We start from the raw sequence: 22,879 nt of genomic DNA on the forward strand, positions 1-22,879 counted from the left end.
TACTCTGGAGCGGGATCAATTTGGAGGTGGAGGGTCCATCATGGTCTGTCACAGCATCATCGGATCGAGCTTGTTGTCATTGCAGGCAATCTCAATGCTGTGCGTTACAGGGAAGACATCCTCCTCCCTCATGTGGTACCCTTCCTGCAGGCTCATCCTGACATGACCCTCCAGCATGACAATGCCACCAGCCATACTGCTCGTTCTGTGCGTGATTTCCTGCAAGACAGGAATGTCGGTGTTTATCCGTGGCCAGCGAAGAGCCCAGATCTCAATCCCATTGAGCACATCTGGGACCTGTTGGATCTGAGGGTGAGGGCTAGGGCCATTCCCCCCAGAAATGTCTGGGAACTTACTGTTACTTTTGATTTTGACCCACCCTTTGTTCAGGGACACGTTATTCATTTTCTGTTAGTCACATGTCTGTGGAACTTGTTCAGTTTATGTCTCAGTTGTTGAATCTTATGTTCATGCAAATATTTACACGTTAAGTTTGCTGAAAATAAACACAGTTGACAGTGAGAGAACTTTTCTGTTTTTGCTGAGTCTAGGACTCAGTCACAGCAGCCATCTTCCTCCTCCCTGACCTCTTCAATGAAGATCCCAGAGATCTCTACATTATGGACAAGGTATGGGTATGAAAACCGTTGTCAAAAGTGAACAGTTCTTTCATTCACATTTACCACAAAAACCAAGGTTTGACTACTGTTGTGTGCACGTTTTGTTAATCATCTGTATAATTATTATTTTGTATTCAGACTTCACCATCCCTACACCACTGATGAATATAACTGGAAACCTTTTCGATCACCATGCAGTGTAAAATCATTCTGGCTATGGATACGAAGGATATCAGCACATTAACACGCCAGAGGATATACTGATTGAACTTGGAGCTCTGCTGGGGAGTTTACCTCATATTTAGATTGCAGAATTCTGCTTTGCCCTAAAATCATAATAAACATTGACAACTAAAATATTGTGTTATTCTTATTGTTATGCTGATTAATAATAATAGTGGGGTGGGGGGTTAAAAAACAAACTCCAAAAGGTTATTCGAGGAACCATTAAAGGGGGTTCTTTGAAGAACACTTTTAGGCGTCATCCAGGTTAGGGGAGGGTTTGGCGGGACGGCTTTTCCTTGTCCCATCGCGCTCTAGCGACTCCTTGTGGCGGGCCGAGCACCTGCAAGCTGACCTCGGTCGCCAGTTGCAAGGTGTTTCATCCGACACATTGGTGAGGCTGGCTTCCGGGTTAAGCGAGCAGTGTATCAAGAAGCAGTACGGCTTGGCAGGGTCGTATTTTGGAGGACGCATGGCTCTTGACCTTCATCTCTCCTGAGTCCGTAGGGGAGTTGCAGCGATGGGACAAGACTGTAACATATCAATTGTATATCACGAAAAAGGGGTAAAAAATTCAAAATAAAAGTGAGCAAAGCACAGCGGTGAGTCCAAAAATGTCTTGCTTGCTGCTGCATAAATTATGTAACATGCCAGGGAGATATGTATACTGTAGCTAAGAAAGTGTATGTTGTGTAGAAAGCTGTTAGTGGCCCATGTGCCTCACCCTAATAACGTAGTGCCTTTCCCCCTCATAACTTAGGCTACTATTCTGAATTGGTGGTGCACATGTAGCCTATAGCCTGTTTTAGAGAAATGTAATCATTGAATATTCTAAGAGCTTTCATTGTCTGCTTATATGCCCTCTTTATTTATCCTACGGTTCTGACTTGTTGTACAGGGAGAATACTGTAAAAACGGCCCATGTTCTGAATTCCGGTCGCTGTACATTTTAAAAGTGCTGAACCAATAGTTATATTGACTACGTCCGTTTTAGCTCACTCAATAATGTCTTAATCGAAATTAATGAAAGATCTAAGACTGTATGGTTTCTGGCATTCCAAAAAGTTCATGCTTGTGTGTGTGTGTGTATGTGTGTGTGCGACCACACACCATTTTGTGCAGACAGCAAAAAGTGCTTGCTTGTAAAATCTTCAAGGAACCGTTGACCTACTTCAGAGAAACGGCATTTAGGATATTTCCTGTTGTCTAGCACCTCACTAGAGGACTAGCATAAGCAGCTGTTGCTACAGAACAAGACAACCAAATTCACAGTTAGTCTGTACCCTTTACCCTTCCTCTTGACACTTCCTCTTGTTACTGACTTGTTGCACCCTCGACAACTACTATGATTAGTATTATTTGACAATGCTGGTCATTTATGAACATTTGAACATCTAGGCCATGTGCTGTTATAATCTCCACCCGGCACAGCCAGAAGAGGACTGGCCACCCCTCATAGCCTGGTTCCTCTCTAGGTTTCTTCCTAGGTTTTGGCCTTTCTAGGGAGTTTTTCATAGCCACTGTGCTTCTACACCTGCATTGCTTGCTGTTTGGGGTTTTAGGTTGGGTTTCTGTACAGCACTTTGAGATATCAGCTGATGTAAGAAGGGCTATATAAATACATTTGATTTGATTTACCCCAATTTCGTCTCGTTCTCCACACACGTACACATACCATGATCCCATGTTTTGCATCTGCTTGCATAAGATAACTTGATTATATAACGCTTCCGCATGGAGGGTCGACCAGCTTCATTTTTGCAATTCTTATTAATAAAGATTGATTGTTTTAGGAATTAACTAAGTTTCTCCTTATTGGTTAGAATTTCCACTACATGTTTTTTTTTAAAGGCAGTAAATTAGTCTGAATGAACTGTGTCGCTGCCAGACAAGGCTCTGCTGATAGCCAGGTGTAGCGGTGGTACGGATTAAGTCCATGGTGCTGAAAAGAAAGCTCTGATGTTGTGACAGCTTTATGTAGGCCCCAACGATTTGTGGGCACCGTTTGTCACAGTTAAAGTGCAATTAATGTATTGTTTAATGGCTTTGCTGGCATGCATCTAAAACATATATATATTTTTGCCCCACCAAGATTTACATGCTAAAATCCCCACTGGATTACAGGATTGCTGTTAAGATCTTTGACCGTAAAAATGTGTTTTACCTTCTGGAAGGACATCTGCCGCTCGTTAATGACACCTATGACCAAATGTTATCGTCTGAAGTAGAGAGACACCAATGAGCAATTCATTAGATTAAATTAAGTTACATCTCTCTCCTCTGTTTGCTTACACTATTACTCCAACATAGCATTTTGTTTGTTAATTGGTCCTCACCATTTTCTGAGAGATTGGAGAGAGTTGGGAAAGCGTTCCTCTTTGCTTCAGACACGACTGAGAGGAGGGCATCAGTCATGTTGATATTTAGCTAATTATTTTCCACAACAAAATGGTAGCACACATGCTATATTACTTTATCCCATGATGAATGAATGACAGGTACACGCTTCAATTAATCAGATGTACTTTAGGATTATGTATTGTGTTGTTATGGATGATGCCATAATGATTGCTTAGGATTCAAACCAATGAATCAAACAGCTACACAAGCAAGCACCACGCAGCTGCAGGTAACACGAGCAAGCGGTGCACACGTACTTTAACTAAAAACTGGACAGTTTTGAGCTATCTTGTATATGAAGTATCCAATATTTGATATCGACGGCGGAAGTACAGTATGTGTCAAGTAGACAATTGCCTATATTTCTTGACTATCGAACAATTGCGATGGATTACTTGCTGAAGCTAGCTAAAGCTTAGCTAACTCCAGGCGGAAGTTAAAGCTTTAGCTAACATCAAGCTAGCTAACTATCTGGATATAAGAACATTTGTTAATGTGTGTGTGTGTGTGTGTGTTGGGGGGGATGCAAGTACTTGTTCAACGAAGACTGGTCATAAGTTCTTCTCATGGACTAGCTAGCTTGTCAGACCTTATATCTTCCTTCATAAATAAATCACCAATCACTTTATTGCAATTGTTCAATGGGAGATATATTTGAATTGTGGCAAGTTAACACTGTTACGGTAACTGGTAGAAAGTGAGGTAACACTTGGCAATAGCGAAGCTTGGCAAACGGTAACATGTTAAAGCATTCCAGCTGTGGTGTATGGCATAGGCAATAATACTGCTGTAACCGTTAGCTACAAAATGGCATCACTTTGAGACTGCCTAACAAGTCATAAAAGGGTAAACAGTTACATGATAAAAGTTATTCCTATATTTAAATAATGTCACATTTTGATGTAAACTGTTGCAGAAGTACGTGAAAAATAACACTGGATAAGAAGAATAAAGCCAGTTCTGGAGGAAGGCTGTCTGCTGGTTGATGACCTTGCCGTTTCCATCAGCATCTGATTCAGGCCTGTAAACTTCTTGATGGATGACAAAAACCAGCAGACAAAGTCCTCAAGGGTTACGTTTTTTGAACATTCTTGGATATGGAATACATAGGAAAGCACATGATTTGGTACAGAACTGAGTTAACAAATATTCATCTGTTAGGTTGTAGGCTAAATCGGGGCGACATGCCTTGGGCATTTCCTAGAGGCCCACACTAAACCAAACGGATTAATTTGACATGACAGAGCTGGATTCACATTGAGGTTTGTAACCATAAGCCCATTGTTTGGTATTATTTTCCTCATATTTACTTTTGTCAAAGTACCTTTGACACTTTGCTCCTCTTTCTGTATAACCAAACATATTTGATATTTAGAGTGAGAATTAATTAATGCAAGTCTAACGTACAGGATTTGGCAAATGTGTCATTTTCCATGCATTTGTTATACTGCATTTCCCACTCTCAATCTCCCCTACTGCACTGCAATAGCCTACATTTACTTATTGTACTCTATGGCAGCCGATATTCCATTCAAGTGTATTGAACAGAATTAGTTGAAATCTGCAGCTTTTTTTTAACAATCTGTGGGTCACAATTCAATAACATGGCTGTTTCCCATAAAACAAAACACTGAATGTCATAAACTATTGCATAAAACTTTTCACACACACATTTCTTTAAATAACCCTTTGAACTGTTGGCCATTCAACTTTAAATACAGCAGGTGGGGTCAAAATCAGTAATCTGTTCATAGTTGACTGCTTCAATCAGTCCCGTTGTTTATCTGCCCATCTCTCCTGGTTTATTTGTGAGTGTGAGATGGTTCATAAAAACACTAGGTCACTTCACAACAGCGGATCCCATATACAGGAAGCAGGTACACAGCAGATAGGGCTTAGGCTACATCAGGCCATGCTCGCAGTAAACAGGTGAGCTTTGTGATTACACTATAAGTAACTCTTGTAAACATAACCACACTCCCCATCTCACACAAATTTGTAATCTTCCATACTCTTTTCCTTTCCCGGGCTAGCTCTTCTCTGGGCATACGTAAGAGAGGATAGTGTCAATCATGTTCTTGACAATGACTGGAGGCGGGTGGAGAGCATGGGGGAGGTGGTGAGCAAGGGTCATCTCCCAGGCATCCACCAGCAAGACATCCAGACCCCTGAACATGGCCCTGAGCACCCCGTCCAGCTGTACTGAGAACCAGTCACTATTGTACAGGCTCACCTCCGGGTCCAGGGCTTGGAGGTTGGCTGAACGCACCACTATCAGGGTCCCCGGAGCCCGGTCCAGAAGCCGCACCACTGCCCGTCGAATGTGGCGTAGTCTGCGTATGTAGACCTCTACAGGGAAGGTGCTAAAATGGGCCCAAACGCTGAGGACCACCACGGTATCTGGGCCTCCCGCTAGGCCGTCCAGCTCGTTAGCTACATAGCGCATCTCACTGGCAATGACAGTGGAGAAGCGTATTGGAGGACCGTGACAGCGGTACCTCAGCAGGATGTTGTGGGTGCTGTCCACTGCCATGAAGGGCCCCACATTCCTAGGACTGTGAAGGTTGAACTCCTTCAGCTCTTTGATAAAGAGGAAGTTGGACAAACAGAACAGAGTTAGAAAGCACACGAGACAGTGCACAGTGAGAGATGTCATTGGGCTTTAGCAGACAGCACTCACCTGGGACAAAGGCGTTGAGGTACTCAAACCACTGTCTAGCAGTGGAATCTCCATACATGTACACCACCTTGCCCTTCAGACACTGAGTAATGGCAGAGGAGTCGTTAAACTGATGCATTGCGACACCACCCAGCGCCCGCCATGACCCTTGGAAGTAATACCCAGAGGGAGTGACCCTGATAGGCTCCGCTCTCACACTGCTGCTCTCCATCTCTGGTTTGTCTGAAAGAGGAGCCAGCATGATGCGCTAGCTAACATAACCTTACAAGTACAGTGCTTTCAAAGTATTCATACCACTTGACTTATTCCACATTTTGTTGCGTTACAGCCTAAATTCAAAATGGGGGGGGGTTCTCACCCATTTACACGGGCGGCAGGTTGCCAGATGGTTAGAGCGTTGGACTTGTAACCGAAATGTTGCAAGATCCCCGAGCTGACATGGTAAAAATCTGTCGTTCTGCCCCTGAACAAGGCACTGTTCCTAGGCCGTCATTGAAAATAAGAATTTGTTCTTTAACTGACTTTCCTAGTTAAATAAATGGTCAAATAAAAAAAAAACACAATACCTAATAACGACAAAGTGAAAATGTTTATAGAAGTGCTTGCAAATTTATTGAAAATTAAATACAGAAACATCTCATAACATAAGTATTCACACCCTTTTGTCAATAAATGTTAGAATCACCTTTGGCAGTGATTACAGCTGTGAGTCTTTCTGGGTAAGTCTCTAAGAGCTTTGCATACCTGGATTGTATAATATTTGCAGATTATTCTTTAAGAAATGTGATTTGTTGTTGATCATTGCTAGTCAACCATTTACAGGTCTTGCCATAGATTTCCAAGTACATTTAAGTCAAAACTGTAACTCGGCCACTTGTGAACATTCATTGTCTTCTTGGTAAGCACCTCCAGGGTAGATCTGGCCTTGTTTTAGGTTATTGTCCTACTGAAAGGTGAATTAATCTCAGTGTCTGGTGGAAAGATGACTGAACCAGGTTTTCCTCTAGGATTGTTCCTGTGCTTAGCTCCATTCTGTTTATTTTTTATCCTGTAACTCCCCAATTACAACCATACCCATAACATGAAGCAGCCACCACTATGCTTGAAAATATGAATAGTGGTACTCAGTCATTTGTTGTAGTGGATTTGCCCCAAACATAACACTTTGTATTCAGGACAAAAAGTGTATTGCTTTGCCATGTTTTTTGCAGTATTACTTTAGTGCCTTGTTGCAAACAGGATGCATGTGCATGCTTCCTTCTTCTCACTCAGTCATCTTCAGTTTTCTCCTATCACACCCATTAAACTCTGTAACTGTTTTCAAATTACCATTGGCCTCATGGTGAAATCCTCAAGTGGTTTCCTTCCTCTCTGGACAACTGAGTTAGGAAGGACGCCGGTATCTTTGTAGTGACTGGGAGTATTGATATACCATCCAAAGTGGTATTAATAACTTCACCATGCTGAAAGGGATTTTGAATGTCTGCTTTTTTTTCCTCCTTTCTTTTTTTTTTTTTTAGCCCATCTACCAATAGCTGCCCTTCTTTATGCAAGGAATTAGAAAACCTCCCTGGACTTTGTGGTTGAATCTGTGTTTGAAGTCCATGTAACGTGTGCCTTGTTAAGCACATTTTTACTCCTGAACTTACTTAGGCTTTCCATAACAAAGGGGTTGAATACTTATTGACTCAAGACATTTCAGCTTTTGATTTATTCATTTATAGACATTTCTAAAAAAAAAAAAAAAAACGAATTCTACTTCGACATTATCGTGTGTCAGCCAGTGACAAAAAAAATCTCAATTTAATCCATTTTAAATTCAGGCTGTAACACAACAAAATGTGGAAAAAGTCAAGGGGTGTGAATATTTTCTGAAGGCACTGTAGATTGATACAAAACACACAAATACTGCATACCCACAAATCCAGTACAAAACTGACTATAAACTGGGTGGTTCGAGCACTGAATGCTGATTGGCTGACAGCCGTGGTATATCAGACCGTATACCATAGGTATGACAAAACATGTGTTTTTACTGATAAAATTACATTGGTAACCAGTTTATAATAGCAATCAATTAGGCACCTCGGGGGTTTGTGGTATATGGCCAATATACCACGGTTAAGAGCTGTATCCAGGCACTCCACGTTGCGTCGTGGTTAAGAACAGTCCTTAGCCGTGGTGTATTGGCCATATACCACACCCTCTCTGGCCTTATTGCTTAAGCATACCATGCAATAGCATGCAGATCAAAAACAACAGTGTCCCAAAACATAGCCCTGGGGTACCCCTTGTCTGTCAATAGTCAGCTTGGATAGTCACACAAGGGGTTCCCAGGGCTCTGTGCTGGTGCAGCTCTTTTTCCTCATTTGCATGCACCCACTTGGTATGCTGGTTTTTCGTTACACTTTCCAACAAATCCTAAACCTCCCACCTAGCCAGCAGATCCGACCTGCTTTCTTACAGCTGCACTAGGGTCGGACAGCATTCCTGTGTATATTAAGACACTGCGGAGCCGGTGCAAGATATGGCTCAGAAAATGTACCAAGCAGTCATTCAATCTTCTTGGTGTAACAGTTGGGATAATGGGACAGTTCAGTGTACAATGCATTTCTCATCCCTGGATTGAGGTACGTTTTCTGAGCCATATCTTGCGCCGGGCTCCGCAGTGTCTTAATATACACAAGAATGCTGTCCGACCCTAGTGTAGCTGTAAGAAAGCGGGTCAGATCTGCTGGCTACCTCCCACCCTACAAACAAGCACAGGGATGCACACTAGCATGTGTGCAGCATCCCCTCGCTGTCTTACCTTTCTTCTCAGGCTGCACAATGACACTGTCAGACCCGGAAGCATGAACACGGACTTTGATGTTTACACCACTGAGAAAAATCAATGAGACTTATTTTGTTAAAAAAAATCATACACCCGAAACAAACCTTGTAATTGTACATGTTACTAGCTAAGGCACAACTACTACATAGGTCTAACATACAGTCCTCACATACTCTCATCTACCACTCACTAACCTCTGGAAGAGCAGTGAATCTTTGTTTGTGAGCAGGTGTTTTTGGTAGCCTCCTTTGGCGTGGTTGATCCGCGTGTCACAGCTGAGCAGTTTTGGCTTGTAGCAGTACCATGGTTCACCTGTGTGGGGGTCCGTGTAATTGCACAGCGGCTGCCGGGTGGCTGGCAGGCACAGGTTGCACACGGTGGTCTCAGACAGGAATCCAGAGCGGAACAGACTCTTGAAGAAGACGCGGTCGGGATGTTCCTCTCGTAACCGACGCAGCACAGCAACTGCCTCACTAGGATGGACTAGTGTCACCTCTACCCGTACAGACCCCTCCCATAGTAACGGGAACACGGCTGAGTAGAGCCCATTCCGGTGGTCCAGCACCTGTCCTGCAACACCCGCCCCCAACTCTGGGGAATGCAGCCGGGCCAGCAGGAAGTCCCCACCATGACGCTTGGGACGCCCCTGGAAGTCATGCATATGGACTAGCGCCTCTAGCTGATCTCCCACACGCCACTCTCTCCCACCCCCTCCTGGCAGGATCACAAACAGACTGTGTGCAGGGTCGCTGGTCTGCCGCAGGGGTCTAGGCGTCAGCCGAGGCTGAGGCTCTGGCCACGCGATGGACTCCAGGAGGTAACGCTGCTCCAGAGCCTCCTCGGCTGAGGGCTCCAGGCCCAGGTGGCCACAGTAGCTCCGGTTGTGATCCACAGGAGGTTGTTCCTCTGGGGTGAAGGCTGAATGGATGCGGCTCTGGAACTGGTAGAGTGTCGACACTGTTTGGCAGTTGAGCTTCTGCAGAGGAGAAGAGGAAAGGTCACCAAGAGGGAGGGTAGTAATGGAGGATGGTGATTAAAAGACACGCCCCCCTCAGAGAGAAACACAGCTGCATGTGAGCTCTCACATTTTTCAACATGTTTTTTTCAAACGGATAGATTTGGAGTTAGATAAACTTGGATTTTTCAGCAAGTACATATGCAGGATGCTACCCTCCACAGCATGGCCTTCGCTCCAGATCAAAACTACAAACTAATTTTGATCAAAATTAACCGGACAGATTACTGCTTCCAAGGTTCTTTTTCCAAGCTATACGGAGGGTGCTCTAGCAAACAAACAGCAGAGACCTGAGGACACCATCAAACCTGGAACTGAGTGACTAGTGTTTGGTCTGATGCTATTTTGAAAGCCAAGAAGAAAAAGAAAAAAGGAAAAATAAAGTGCATTACAATGACATGTTTTACTTTATGGGGACTGAATGCGGAGTTAAGGCTGCCAAGTTTGCAAGGACAGACCAGATACAAATTCAGTTAGCACTGAGGTGTGAAGTAAAAGGTGTCGAGGCCTTTGGGCCCAACAAGTGTCAGGAGTCTTTGAAGCATCCTCTGAAGCCCCCTCCTGCTGTTCAAAGACCATACACTGGCATTTTCTACAAGAAATCTGCCTCCAGAAATAAAAGCTTCTCCCAAGTGGGTGTGATACCTACTCCCGTTGCCTGCTGCACTGCTGCTTGGATTCCACCTGGCGATCTGTTCACCGTCTGCCCTGGCTTGTCTCCCCTGTCTGGTACAGGTACCCCAACCACACTCACCCCTCTCTGTTCACCGTCTGCCCTTGCCTGTCTCCCCCTGTCTGGTACAGGTACCCCCACCACACTCACCCCTCTCTCCCGAGCTTTCACTCGCCACCAGCACTCACGCACTGTTGGTGCAAGTGACAATGAACTTACAATGGCTAGCCCCAAGTCGTTATATATATATATATATATATATATATATTTTTTTTTTTTTTCTTCTTCTTGTGCACTCCTGCATACTTTGTTGACTACAAACTTTCTTTACCCATCTGTGGGACAGACTGTTTGTTTCCACACTCGGGACTTTGACTCTATTGGTTACATTGACTTTTGGCCTCCCATCCTATTCTAACCACCTCTCGTCGGCTTTGTATTCATGTTACCTGATGAAATTGCTTTACAATATGATATTTATGCCATGTGATGCACATTCAGATGTCATAAATCAACACTGCAGAGCTCTCCCTGTCCTCTGCCGTGCCTTGATTGTATTACTGTTGATGATATCTGGAAATGTACATGTACACCATGGCCCATCTACTGTTGCTAGGCCCAATTCTGACTTGTGCTCTAATATCTGCTTCACTGATTTCTGCTCTCGTAAAAGTCTGGGTTTTCTGCACGTTAACACTAGAAGATTATTACCTAAAATGGATCCATTGAAAGTGTGGGTTCACAGCTCCAATCCAGATGTGTTGGTCATTACTGAGACATGTTTTTTATTTAACCAGGCAAGTCAGTTAAGAACAAATTCTTATTCACAATGACGGCCTAGGAACAGTGGGTTAACTGCCTTGTTCAGGGGCAGAATGACTGATTTTTACCTTGTCAGCTCTGAGATTCGATCTAGCAACCTCTTGGTTACTGGCCAACACTCTAACCAAGGAAGGAAGTGTTTTGAATACTGATGTTAACCTTTCTGGTTATAACCTTGTTCGGCAAGACAGATCTTCCAAAGGTGGGGGAGTGGCAATCTTTACCAAGGATTTTTTATTTTTTTATTTATTTCACCTTTATTTAACCAGGTAGGCAAGTTGAGAACAAGTTCTCATTTACAATTGCGACCTGGCCAAGATAAAGCAAAGCAGTTCGACAACATACAAAAACACAGAGTTACACATGGAGTAAAACAACATACAATCAATGATGCAGTAGAAAAAAATAAGACTATATACAATGTGAGCAAATGATGTGAGATAATGGAGGTAAAGGCAAAAAAATGCCATGGTGGCAAAGTAAATAAAGTATGGCAAGAAAAAACACTGGAATGGTAGATTTGTAGTTTGAAGAAAGTTAAAAGTTAAAATATAAATAATATGGTGCAAAGGAGCAAAATAAATAAAATAAATAAATACAGTAGGGGAAAAGGTAGTAGTTTGGGCTCAATTAAAGATGGGCTATGTACAGGTGCAGAGATCTGTGAGCTGCTCTGACAGCTGGTGCTTAAAGCTAGTGAGGGAGATAAGTGTTTCCAGTTTTAGAGATTTTTGTAGTTCGTTCCAATCATTGGCAGCTGAGAACTGGAAGGAGAGACGACCAAAGGAGGAGTTGGCTTTAGGGGTGACCAGAGAGATATATCTGCTGGAGCGCGTGCTACAGGTGGGTGCTGCTATGGTGACCAGTGAGCGGAGATAAGGGGGGACTTTACCTAGCAGGGTCTTGTAGATGACCTGGAGCCAATGTCTTTGGCGACGATGATGAAGTGAAGGCCAGCCAACGAGAGCATACAGGTCGCAGTGGTGGGTTGTATATGGGGCTTTGGTGACAAAACGGATGGCACTGTGATAGACTGCATCCAGCTTGTTGAGTAGGGTATTGGAGGCTATTTTGTAAATGACATCGCCGAAGTCGAGGATTGGTAGGATGGTCAGTTTTACGAGGGTATGTTTGGCAGCATGAGTGAAGGATGTTTTGTTGCGAAATAGGAAGCCAATTCTAGATTTCACTTTGGATTGGAGATGATTGATGTGAGTCTGGAAGGAGAGTTTACAGTCTAACCAGACACCTAGGTATTTGTAGTTGTCCACAAATTCTAAGTTAGAACCGTCCAGAGAAGTTATGCTGGATGGGCGGGCAGGTGCAGGCAGCGATCGGTTGAAGAGCATGCATTTAGTTTTACTTGTGTTTAGGAGCAGTTGGAGACCACGGAAGGAGAGTTGAATGGCATTGAAGCTCGTCTGGAGGGTTGTTAACACAGTGTCCAAAGAAGGGCCAGAAGTATACAGAATGGTGTCGTCTGCGTAGAGGTGGATCAGAGATTCACCAGCAGCAAGAGCGACATCATTTATGTATACAGAGAAAAGAGTTGGCCCAAGAATTGAACCCTGTGGTACCCCCATAGAGACTGCCAGAGGTCCAGACAGTAGGCCCTCCGATTTGACACACTGAACTCTGTCAGAGAAGTAGTTGGTGAACCAGGCGACGCAATCGTTTGAGAAACCAAGGCTACTAAGTCTGCCGATGAGGATGTGGTGATTAACAGAGTCAAAAGCTTTGGCCAGGTCAATGAATACGGCAGCACAGTAATGTTTCTTATCGATGGCGGTTACGATGTCGTTTAGGACCTTGAGCGTGGCTGAGGTGCACCCATGACCAGCTCTGAAACCAGATTGCATAGCGGAGAGGGTGCGGTGGGATTCAAAATAGTCGGTAATCTGTTTGTTGACTTGGCTTTCGAAGACCTTTGAAAGGCAGGGTAGGATGGATATAGGTCTGTAGCAACTTGGGTCAAGAGTGTCACCTCCTTTGAAGAGGGGGATGACAGCAGCTGCTTTCCAATCTATGGGAATCTCAGACGACACGAAAGAGAGGTTGAACAGGCTAGTAATAGGGGTTGCAATAATTTCGGCAGATAATTTTAGAAAGAAAGGGTCCAGATTGTCAAGCCCAGCTGATTTGTAGGGGTCCAGATTTTGCAGCTCTTTCAGAACATCAGCTGAATGGATTTGGGAGAAGGAGAAATGGGGGAGGCTTGGGCGAGTAGCTGTGGGGGGTGCAGTGCTGTTGAATGCAGTAGGGGTAGTTAGGTGGAAAGCATGGCCAGCCGTAGAAAAATGCTTATTGAAATTCTCAATTATAGTGGGCTTATCGGTGGTGACAGAGTTTCCTATCCTCAGTGCAGTGGGCAGTTGGGAGGAGGTGTTCTTATTCTCCATGGACTTTACAATGTCCCAGAACTTTTTAGAGTTGGAGTTGCACGAAGCAAATTTCTGTTTGAAAAAGCTAGCCTTGGCGTTTCTAACTGCCTGTGTGTATTGGTTTCTAACTTCCCTAAAAAGTTGCATATCGCGGGGGCAGTTCGATGCTAATGCAGAACGCCACAGGATATTTTTGTGTTGGTTAAGGGCAGTCAGGTCTGGGGAGAACCAAGGGCTATATCTGTTCCTGGTTCTAAATTTCTTGAAAGGGGCATGCTTATTTAAGATGGAGAGGAAGGCATTTTTAAAAAATAACCAGGCATCCTCTACTGACGGGATGAGGTCAATATCCTTCCAGGATACCAGGGCCAGGTCGATTAGAAAGGCTTGCTCGTTGAAATGTTTCAGGGAGCGTTTGACAGTGATGAGTGGAGGTCGTTTGACCGCTGACCCATTACGGGTGCAGGCAATGAGGCAGTGATCGCTGAGATCTTGGTTGAAAACAGCAGAGGTGTAATTAGAGGGCACATTGGTTAGGATGATATCTATGAGGGTGCCAGTGTTTGCGGCTTTGGGGTTGTACCTGGTGGGTTCATTAATAATTTGTGTGAGATTGAGGGCATCAAGCTTGGATTGTAGAATGGCTGGGGTGTTAAGCATGTCCCAGTTTAGGTCGCCTAGTAGCACGAGCTCTGAAGATAGATGGGGGGCAATTAGTTCACATATGGTGTCCAGAGCACAGCTAGGGGCCGAGGGGGGTCTATAGCAGGCGGCAACGGTGAGAGACTTGTTTTTGGAGAGGTGGATTTTTAAAAGTAGAAGTTCAAATTGTTTGGGTACAGACCTGGATAGCAGGACAGAACTCTGCAAGCTATCTCTGCAGTAGATTGCAACACCGCCCCCTTTGGTCGTTCTATCTTGTCTGAAAACGTTGTAGTTAGGGATGAAGATTTCACAGTTTTTGGTGGACTTCCTAAGCCAAGATTCAGACACAGCTAGGACATCCGGGTTGGCAGAGTGTGCTAAAGCAGTGAATAAAACAAACTTAGGGAGGAGGCTTCTAATGTTAACATGCATGAAACCAAGGCTATTACGGTTACAGAAGTCATCAAAAGAGAGCGCCTGGGGAGTAGGTGTGGAGCCAGGCACTGAAGGGCCTGGATTCACCTCTACATCCCCAGCGGAGCAGAGAAGGATAAGTATGAGGGTACGGCTAAAAGCTATAAGAATTGGTCGTCTGTGACGTCCAGAATAGAGAGAAAAAGGAGCAGGTATCTGGGGGCGATAAAATAGCTTCAAGGTATAATGTACAGACAAAGGTATGGTGGGATGTGAGTACAGAGGAGGTAAACCTAGGCATTTAGTGATTATGAGAGAGATATTGTCTCTAGAAATATCATTGAAACCAGAAGATGTCATAGCATGTGTGGGTGGAGGAACTGAGAGGTTGGATAAGGTATAATGAGCAGGGCTAGAGGCTCTACAGTGAAATAAGCCAATAAACACTAACCAGAACAGCAATGGACAAGGCATATTGACATTAAGGAGAGGCATGCTTAGCCGAGTGATCAGAGGGTCCAGTGAGAATCAGACAGCTAGCCGGGCCATAGGTAGCAAGCTGGTGGAAGATGGGAGGGAGGTCTGTTTTTAGCCGCCTCGTGCGTTTCCGTCTGTGGGTTAGTGGGGTTCCGTGTGGAAGGGGGGACCTGTCCAAGTTGGCAAAATAGTTAGTTATAGTGGCCCAAGAAAAGTGTCCGACAGACCTATTCAGATCGCAGCCGAAAAGACAGGTAACGATTAGCTGGCCGCAGATGGGCGATCAGGTTACGTCGCGACGGAGGGGCCAGTTGGACAACTCCCTCGGGCAGATAACGTCGGTGATCCAGTCGTGAAGACCCAATGGGGCTCCGCATCGGCAGTAAAACGGGTCAGGATAGGTGAGTTGTAGCCCAGGAGACACTTCAGCTGGCTAGCTCAGGAGTAGCCCACGAGTGGCTGACGGAATTCTTCAGCTGGCTAGCTAGCTAGCTCCGTAATAGTGTGTATTAATTCCGAGACCGACGTTGCCAATAGTCACTCAGGTAGCAGCTAGTTAGCTGCAAGATCCAGGTGTAAATGTCCAGAGCCTGCGGTAGAAATCAAGGAAAGGAGAGAGAATAGGTCCGATATGCTCTGGTCTGAGTCGCGCTGTACAAAAACTGGCGATAGCTTTTCGAGCTAATGGATAGCTGAGGACAGCTAACCGTAGCTAGCTGAACTTCAACGTTAGCCAGTGAAAATGGCTAACCTCTGGCTAGCTTCTGTCGTGGAATTCAGATGAGGTAAATAATACTTTCTTTTTTTTTTTTTAATTGATGAGGCGGGTTGCAGGAGAGTGCTTTGAGGTTGAGTATTTAGAATAAAAAAATGTAAAAAGATAAGTGAAGAAAAAAATATGTAAATATATATATATATATATATATATATATATATATATATATATATATATATATATATACACACGGGACACGACAGGACGTCTGAACTGCTACGCCATCTTGGAATTATGATCTTGGATCACCTTCAGTGCTCGGTTGTCTCCACCAAGTCTGTCCCCAAACAATTTGATTTACTGGTTTTAAGAACTAAACTTTCAAATAGCTCTTTGTTGACTGTTGCTGGGTGCTATCGTCCTCCATCAGCACTGGCCTATACCCTACCTGCCCTAAGCTCTCTCCTGGCCCCTTACACTAAGTCTGAATTTGTCCTGCTTGGTGACCTAAACTGGGACCTGCTTAAACCACCTGACCAAGTCCTAAAGCAATGGGACTCCCTAAATCTTTCTCAGATTATTACCAATTCCACAAGGTATGACTCCAAACACAGAGAAAAGGCTACTCTCCTCGATATTATCCTCACATAATCCTGATAGGTAGCAGTCTGGTGTTTTCGGTAATGACCTTAGTGATCACTGTTTTACAGCCTGTGTTCGTAATGGCTGCTCAGTGAAACGACCTGTCGTGATTTGTCATAGACGCATGCTAAAAAACTTTCATGAGCAAGCCTTCCTTCATGAACTGGCCACTGTAAAATGGTATAGAATCAGCTTGTCGAAGACGCTTGAACCTTCTTTTTTTTATATTTTCAGTGGTATTGTTAATAAACACGCCCCCATAATGAAAATGAGAATTAAAAAACAGGTTCAGCGACTGGTTCGACCGTGATCTTGCAGAGTTACTCCACCTCAAGAATTGCATTTGGCTAAAGGCTCGGCACACGCATACTCAGGCTGACTGGCTATTGTTCAGGCAAATGAGAAATAAGCGCACTCAGGCTATCGGGAAGGCCAAAGTTAGTGACTTTAAGGAGCACTTCTCTCTCTCTGGGTCTAACCCCAAGAAGTTCTGGAAAATGGATAAAGATCTGGAGAATAAACCCTCCTCCTCACAGCTGCCCATGTCCCTTAATTTTGATGATGTGGTTGTTACTGACAAGAAGCACATGGCTAAGCTCTTTAATCACCACTTCATTAAGTCAGGATTCCTATTTGACTCAGCCATGCCTCCTTGCCCGTCCAACATTTCCTCATCTCCCACCCCTTCTAATGCGACTATCCCTGATGCTTCTCCCTCTTTTACCCCTGCCCCGCTACAAAGTTTCTCCCTGCAGGAAGTCACTGAGTCCGAGGTGCTAAAGGAGCTCCTTAAACTTGACCCCCAAAAAACATCTGGGTCAGATGGTTTAGACCCTTTCTTCTTTAAGGTTGCTGCCCCCATCATCGCCAAGCCCGTCTCTCCTTTCTGGGGACGTTCCCATTGCTTGGAAGGCAGCCACGGTCGGTCCTTTATTTAAAGGGGGAGATCAAGCTGATCCTAACTGTTATAGGCCTAATTCTATTTTGCCCTGTTATTCAAAAGTGTTGGGAAAACGTGTCAATAATCAACTGACTGGATTTCTTGATGTCTATAGTATTCTCTCGGGTATGCAATCTGGTTTCCGCTCAGGTTATGGATGCGTCACTGCAACCTTAAAAGGTCCTCAATGATGTCACCATTGCCCTTGATTCAAAGCAATATTGTGCTGCTATTTTTATTGACTTGGCCAAAGCTTTTGATACAGTAGACCATTCCATTCTTGTGGGCCGGCTTAGGAGTATTGGTGTCTCTGAGGGGTCTTTGGGCTGGTTTGCTAACTACCTCTCTCAAAGAGTGCAGTGTATAAAGTTAGAAAATCTGCTGTCTCAGCCACTGCCTGTCACCAAGGGAGTACCCCAAGGCTTGATCCTAGGCCCCACGCTCTTCTCAATTTACATCAACAACATAGCTCAGGCAGTAGGAAGCTCTCTCATCCATTTATATGCAGATGATACAGTCTTATACTCACCTGGCTCCTCCCTGGATTTTGTGTAAAATGCTCTAAAACAAAGCTTTCTTAGTGTCCAACAAGCTTTCTCTACACCTCCAAAATAAAGTTCATGTGATTTGGTAAGAAAAATGCCCCTCTTCCCACAGGTGTCATTACTACCTCTGAGGGTTTAGAGGTTGAGGTAGTCACCTCATACAAGTACTTGGGAGTATGGCTAGACGGTGCACTGTCCTTCTCTCAGCACATATCAAAGCTGCAGGCTAAAGTTAAATCTAGACTTGGTTTCCTCTATTGTAGTCGGTCCTCTTTTACCCCAGCTGCCAAACCAACCCTGATTCAGATGACCATCCTACACATGCTAGATTATGGAGACATAATTTACAGATCAGAACGGTAAGGGTGCTCTCGAGCGGCTAGATGTTCTTTACCATTCGGCCATCAGATTTGCCACCAATGCTCCTTATAGGACACATCACTGCACTCTATACTCCTCTGTAAACTGGTCATCTCTGTATACCCGTCGCAAGACCCACTGGTTGATGCTTATTTATAAAACCCTCTTAGGCCTCACTCCCCCCTATCTGGGATATCTACTGCAGTCCTCATCCTCCACATTCAACACCCGTTCTGCCAGTCACATTCTGTTAAAGGTCCCCAAAGCACACACATCCCTGGGTTGCTCCTCTTTTCAGTTTGCTGCAGCTAGCGACTGGAACGAGCTGCAACAAACACTCAAACTGGACAGTTTTATCTCAATCTCTTCATTCAAAGACTCAATCATGGACACTCTTACTGACAGTTGTGGCTGCTTTGTGTGATGTATTATCTCTACCTTCTTGCCCTTTGTGCTGTTGTCTGTACCCAATAATGTTTGTACCATGTTTTGTGTTGCTACCATGTTGTGTTGTCACCTTGTTATTTTGTGTTGCTACCGTGCTGTGTTGTCATGTGTTGCTGCCTTGCTATGTTGTTGTCTTAGGTCTCTCTTTATGTAGTGTTGTGTCTCTCTTGTTGTGATGTGTGTTTTGTCCTATATTTATATTGTATTTATTTTTTATCCCAGGCCCCCGTCCCCGCAGGAGGCCTTCTGCCTTTTGGTAGGCCGCCATCTTTGTAAATAAGAATTTGTTCTTAACTGACTTTCCTAGTTAAATAAAAGGTTAAATTTAAAAAATGTGGGAGAAAGGAAGAAACATCAAAGCACATCTCACTGCTGAAGTGGTTGTTCAGCTTATAGGCCTATTGCTGTTCCATTTTGTTGACATTGTCCTTAATATAATTGCTAATGATAAACAACAAATTCATCACAAAGGGGAAAAGGAGTTAAGAAACAATAGAGGAGGTAGTGAAAAGTAAGGGAGTTGCTGAGCTTTGACTGGATGGTTTCATACAAGGAAAACAACAGTTCTCTCTCTCTCTCTGCTCCACAATAGAGCTAGAGTTCCTCAAGGGCCAGCTGAAAAAACTAACTGAGCCCCTCCGCACTTAGAAATAGGGAAGACAGAGTTGTGGTGATCCTTCAGAATGCTTTGTCCAACCCCCACCAATCTGTACCCTTCTAACCTAGTGAACGTAAAGCCCCACCCCAACCCTTACTAGAGCAACTCCAACAAAGATACCTTTCCCCCCCCTTCCCCTCCTCACCTCAAGAGTGTGAATGTTGCGCAACAGGAAGATGATTCCTGACAGGGCCAGCAAAAGGAAGATAGGGGTGTATTTGGACAGGTTCTTCCAAACGGTGCCTCCTTTCTGCCTCCCATGATCAGGCCCAGTCTCACGGTCTGATGTCACCATGGCAACGGTGTCATGCCACTACCAGTCCCCCTGATATAACCAAAGTCATAAAGGAGTCAGAAGCCAACAGAGGGAAAGTGTTAGCATTTAGGTTAACAATTCAGATTTCCTGTTTTATGAAGCACTCACATTAACCTCATTTTTCATTATAATTAATCTACAGTCAGAAAGGGAAAGCACTTGCAGAGTCTTACATCACTGAAATGTTAGCTCTGGGGTGGAGAATCCAGGTTCATTTGAGGTAATATCTTGTTATTCCAACGTTCAGTACACTACTCAAACCTACTAGCCAGCAGTATAGCTCACAAAGCACTTTACAGTTACTACTGCTGCAGCAATGTCCCGCCAGTAAGTTAATACTTTGTTCAGGCAAAAATATCTGTATCACGAGTGTGTTGCTATATTCTAAGATTTTGTAATCCACTTGTTCTGGTCACATGACTGGAAGTCGGTGAATTGATTTGTTGGATGTTGTATATTCTGGAACAGCCAGAGCCATAGGACTGCTAACTATGTCTATACCGGGCAGACCATGCAATGATTTACCCTTATGAGTCCATGCTAACTGCAGTTGGCTACATACTCTAGCATTGGTACTACTAACCTACCACCACGGTCCGTGGATCATTTTCTCCAAACACATTTATCAGTAACAAAAAATAGACAGTGATGTCAACAGATGGAGGGCAGAACGGGCTGTCCACTTTAGATGCAGTGTTTGCTCAGCTGCAAGTCATAGCTGTATAGAGGAATGAATATAATTAGTTGGACATTTTTTGTTAACCACCAAGCTAACAATTGTAGTATTCTTAGCAGCTAACGCTAGCTAAATTTGTGTAGCCAATACGATTTCTGTGTTGGCTCTTCTAGCTAGCCAGCCAGCTAGCAAGCTTGCTTATGCTTGCTTGCTACTTGTGCATGCACATATCTGACGTGAGATTGCGAAATATGGCAAATGCTTACTTAGTTGAACTGAAAGTTGCGTTGCTAGAGATGATCTTACTGTCACACGATGTGCCTCTGTGCGGCTCTGCCAAACATACCATTTGCTGTGATTATACCAATCATATTCATGTTCACCACTGCGCGTATCAGCTCATTGTGTCGTTTTACGAATCTATCAGATTTCAGAACGAGATTCATCCCTTTAAATTTTTGATGAAAACCAACATCGCCTTCCGGAGAAATGCAGTTACCCCAAGCAGTGCTGTAGATATGATATAACGTCACCTCAAGATCATATCAGTACAAAGCCCTCCCCTTTTTGGCTAGGCTTAAAGCACATGTACTGGAAATCAAGTGTAGAATGTTATTTTTTTTATACCTTTTAGTGGTGGAGACCACATGTTTTTTGTTCTGTGAATTTATTTGACCCAGCATACCGCTATTTTGGTTGTTAGAATATACAAATTATGCCGTTGCTTTTATCCATTTAAATTAAACTGTAGGTTGGCTGGCCTGCAATGGATGTTATTCAATTATGTATAACATTACTGACTGCTGATCTGGGTTATACTGTCACCATGGGGCATCAGTGAAAAGGCAGAATTAGTGCTTTCACAGACGGACCCATATTGATTTAATTCTCGCACAGAAAAGGAAACGAGGCACATTGGGCGATGGTTTAGATGGAGTTGTGGGTAATATACGTTTGGTGTATAAGGGGTTTGGAATTGGCCTGAGGAGGGTTGTGGTCTGTGAAAGGGAGATAGATACAAGAAGAAAAGGGACAGATAAAATAAACACAGATACATAAAGTAAGCATAACAGACAAGGAAGCGTCAGGTGACCAAAGATGGAGGGTAAAAAAAAACATGCGTAGACAGGGGTCGAAATAAATTAAGGTTAAGGTTAGATTAACGCCTCGATCACACCAACAGTGATTTGCATTTCGGTACACCAACAGTACATTGATTTCCAGTAGAACGCTGCGTTTGCCTTGCAGCGTTGCGGAGGCAGTTGCAGTGCGTTCTGTGTGGTGCATATGTTGGGATTTATCGAACGTATTCGTCAAACTGTATGTGTAGACGGCTTGACAGAAATGGTGGCAGAAGGTGAATGTTGAACCTTTCCACACATATCCAGATGATGCTACTGTAGGTACCGTACCATTTTGCCCCAAAACAATGTCGGTGTGATCGAGGCTTGTTAGGTTTAGGTATACAAGTGACTTCAGAAAGTATTCACACCCCTTGACTTTATCCACATTTTGTTGTGTAACAGCCTTAATTTAAAATTGATTAAATTGAGATTTTGTGTCAATGGCCTACACACAATACCCCATAATGCCAAAGTGGAATTGTTTGTAGAAATGTTTACAAATTAATACAAAATGAAAAGTTGAAAATGTCTTGAGTCAATAAGTATTGCAGCCCTTTGTTATGGCAAGCCTAAATAAATTCAGGAGTAAAAATGTGCTTAATTAACAAGTCACATATATTACATTAACTTATTCTGTGTGAAATAAGTGTTTAACATGATTTTTGAATGACGACCTCATCTCTGTACCCCACACATACAATTATCTGTAAGGTTCCTCAGTTATGTAGTGAATTTCAAACAGATTCAACCACAAAGACCAGGGAGGTTTTTCCAATGCTTTGCAAAGATGGGCACCTATTGGTATTTTTTTGTTGTTGCAGATATTGAATATCCCTTTGAGCATGGTGAAGTTATTAATTACACTTTGGATGGTGTATCAATTCACCCAGTCACTACAAAGATACAGGTGTCCTTCCTAACTCATTTGCCGAAGAGGAAGGAATTTCACCATGAGGCCAATGGTGACTTTAAAACAGTTACAAAGTGTAAGGAATATGATAGGAGAAACCTGAGGAGGGATCAACAACATTGTAGTTACTCCACAATACTAACCTAAATGACAGAGTGAAAAGAAGGAAGCTTGTACAGAATAAAAATACTCCAAAACATGCATCTTGTTTGCAACAAGGCACTAAAGTAATACTGCAAAAAAATGTGGCAAAGCAATTAACTTTATGTCCTGAATACAAAGCATTATGTTTGGGACAAATCCAACACATCACTGAGTACTGCTCTGCATATTTTCAAGCATGGTGGTGGATGCATCATGTTAT

The 22,879-nt window shown here is 43.6% G+C and overlaps 1 protein-coding gene across 3 annotated transcripts; it reads right to left on the reverse strand.

Annotated features, from left to right (window-relative positions):
* Window positions 1-3,866: 3,866 nt before the first annotated feature.
* Window positions 3,867-21,004, reverse strand: LOC115161291 (NXPE family member 3). Of its 3 annotated transcripts, XM_029712149.1 has the most exons (7): window positions 20,748-21,004; window positions 20,389-20,523; window positions 19,635-19,814; window positions 8,950-9,731; window positions 8,732-8,802; window positions 5,923-6,144; window positions 3,867-5,822 (listed from the first exon to the last, which is right to left on the reverse strand). In XM_029712149.1, exons 3-7 carry the CDS (start codon window positions 19,782-19,784, stop codon window positions 5,272-5,274), a joined length of 1,776 nt encoding a protein of 591 aa, XP_029568009.1. In that variant the 5' UTR covers window positions 19,785-19,814; window positions 20,389-20,523; window positions 20,748-21,004; the 3' UTR covers window positions 3,867-5,271. The 3 variants fall into 3 exon arrangements, with proteins under 3 accessions (XP_029568009.1, XP_029568008.1, XP_029568010.1); XM_029712148.1 differs by lacking the exon at window positions 20,389-20,523; XM_029712150.1 differs by lacking the exons at window positions 20,389-20,523; window positions 20,748-21,004 and having other exon boundaries at window positions 19,635-20,378.
* Window positions 21,005-22,879: the final 1,875 nt, after the last annotated feature.

The sequence above is a fragment of the Salmo trutta genome, chromosome 24, assembly GCF_901001165.1.
Source record: "Salmo trutta chromosome 24, fSalTru1.1, whole genome shotgun sequence".
Taxonomy (NCBI): domain Eukaryota; kingdom Metazoa; phylum Chordata; class Actinopteri; order Salmoniformes; family Salmonidae; genus Salmo; species Salmo trutta.

Coding starts and splice junctions, on each gene's coding strand:
- LOC115161291 (XM_029712148.1), bottom strand. CDS start 19,784: ATGGTGACATCAGACCGTGAGACTGGGCCTGATCATGGGAGGCAGAAA. Junction 9,732..19,634: donor GCAACATTCACACTCTTGAG/GTGAGGAGGGGA, acceptor TCTCCTCTGCAG/AAGCTCAACTGCCAAACAGT. Junction 5,823..5,922: donor CCTCAACGCCTTTGTCCCAG/GTGAGTGCTGTC, acceptor TCTTTATCAAAG/AGCTGAAGGAGTTCAACCTT.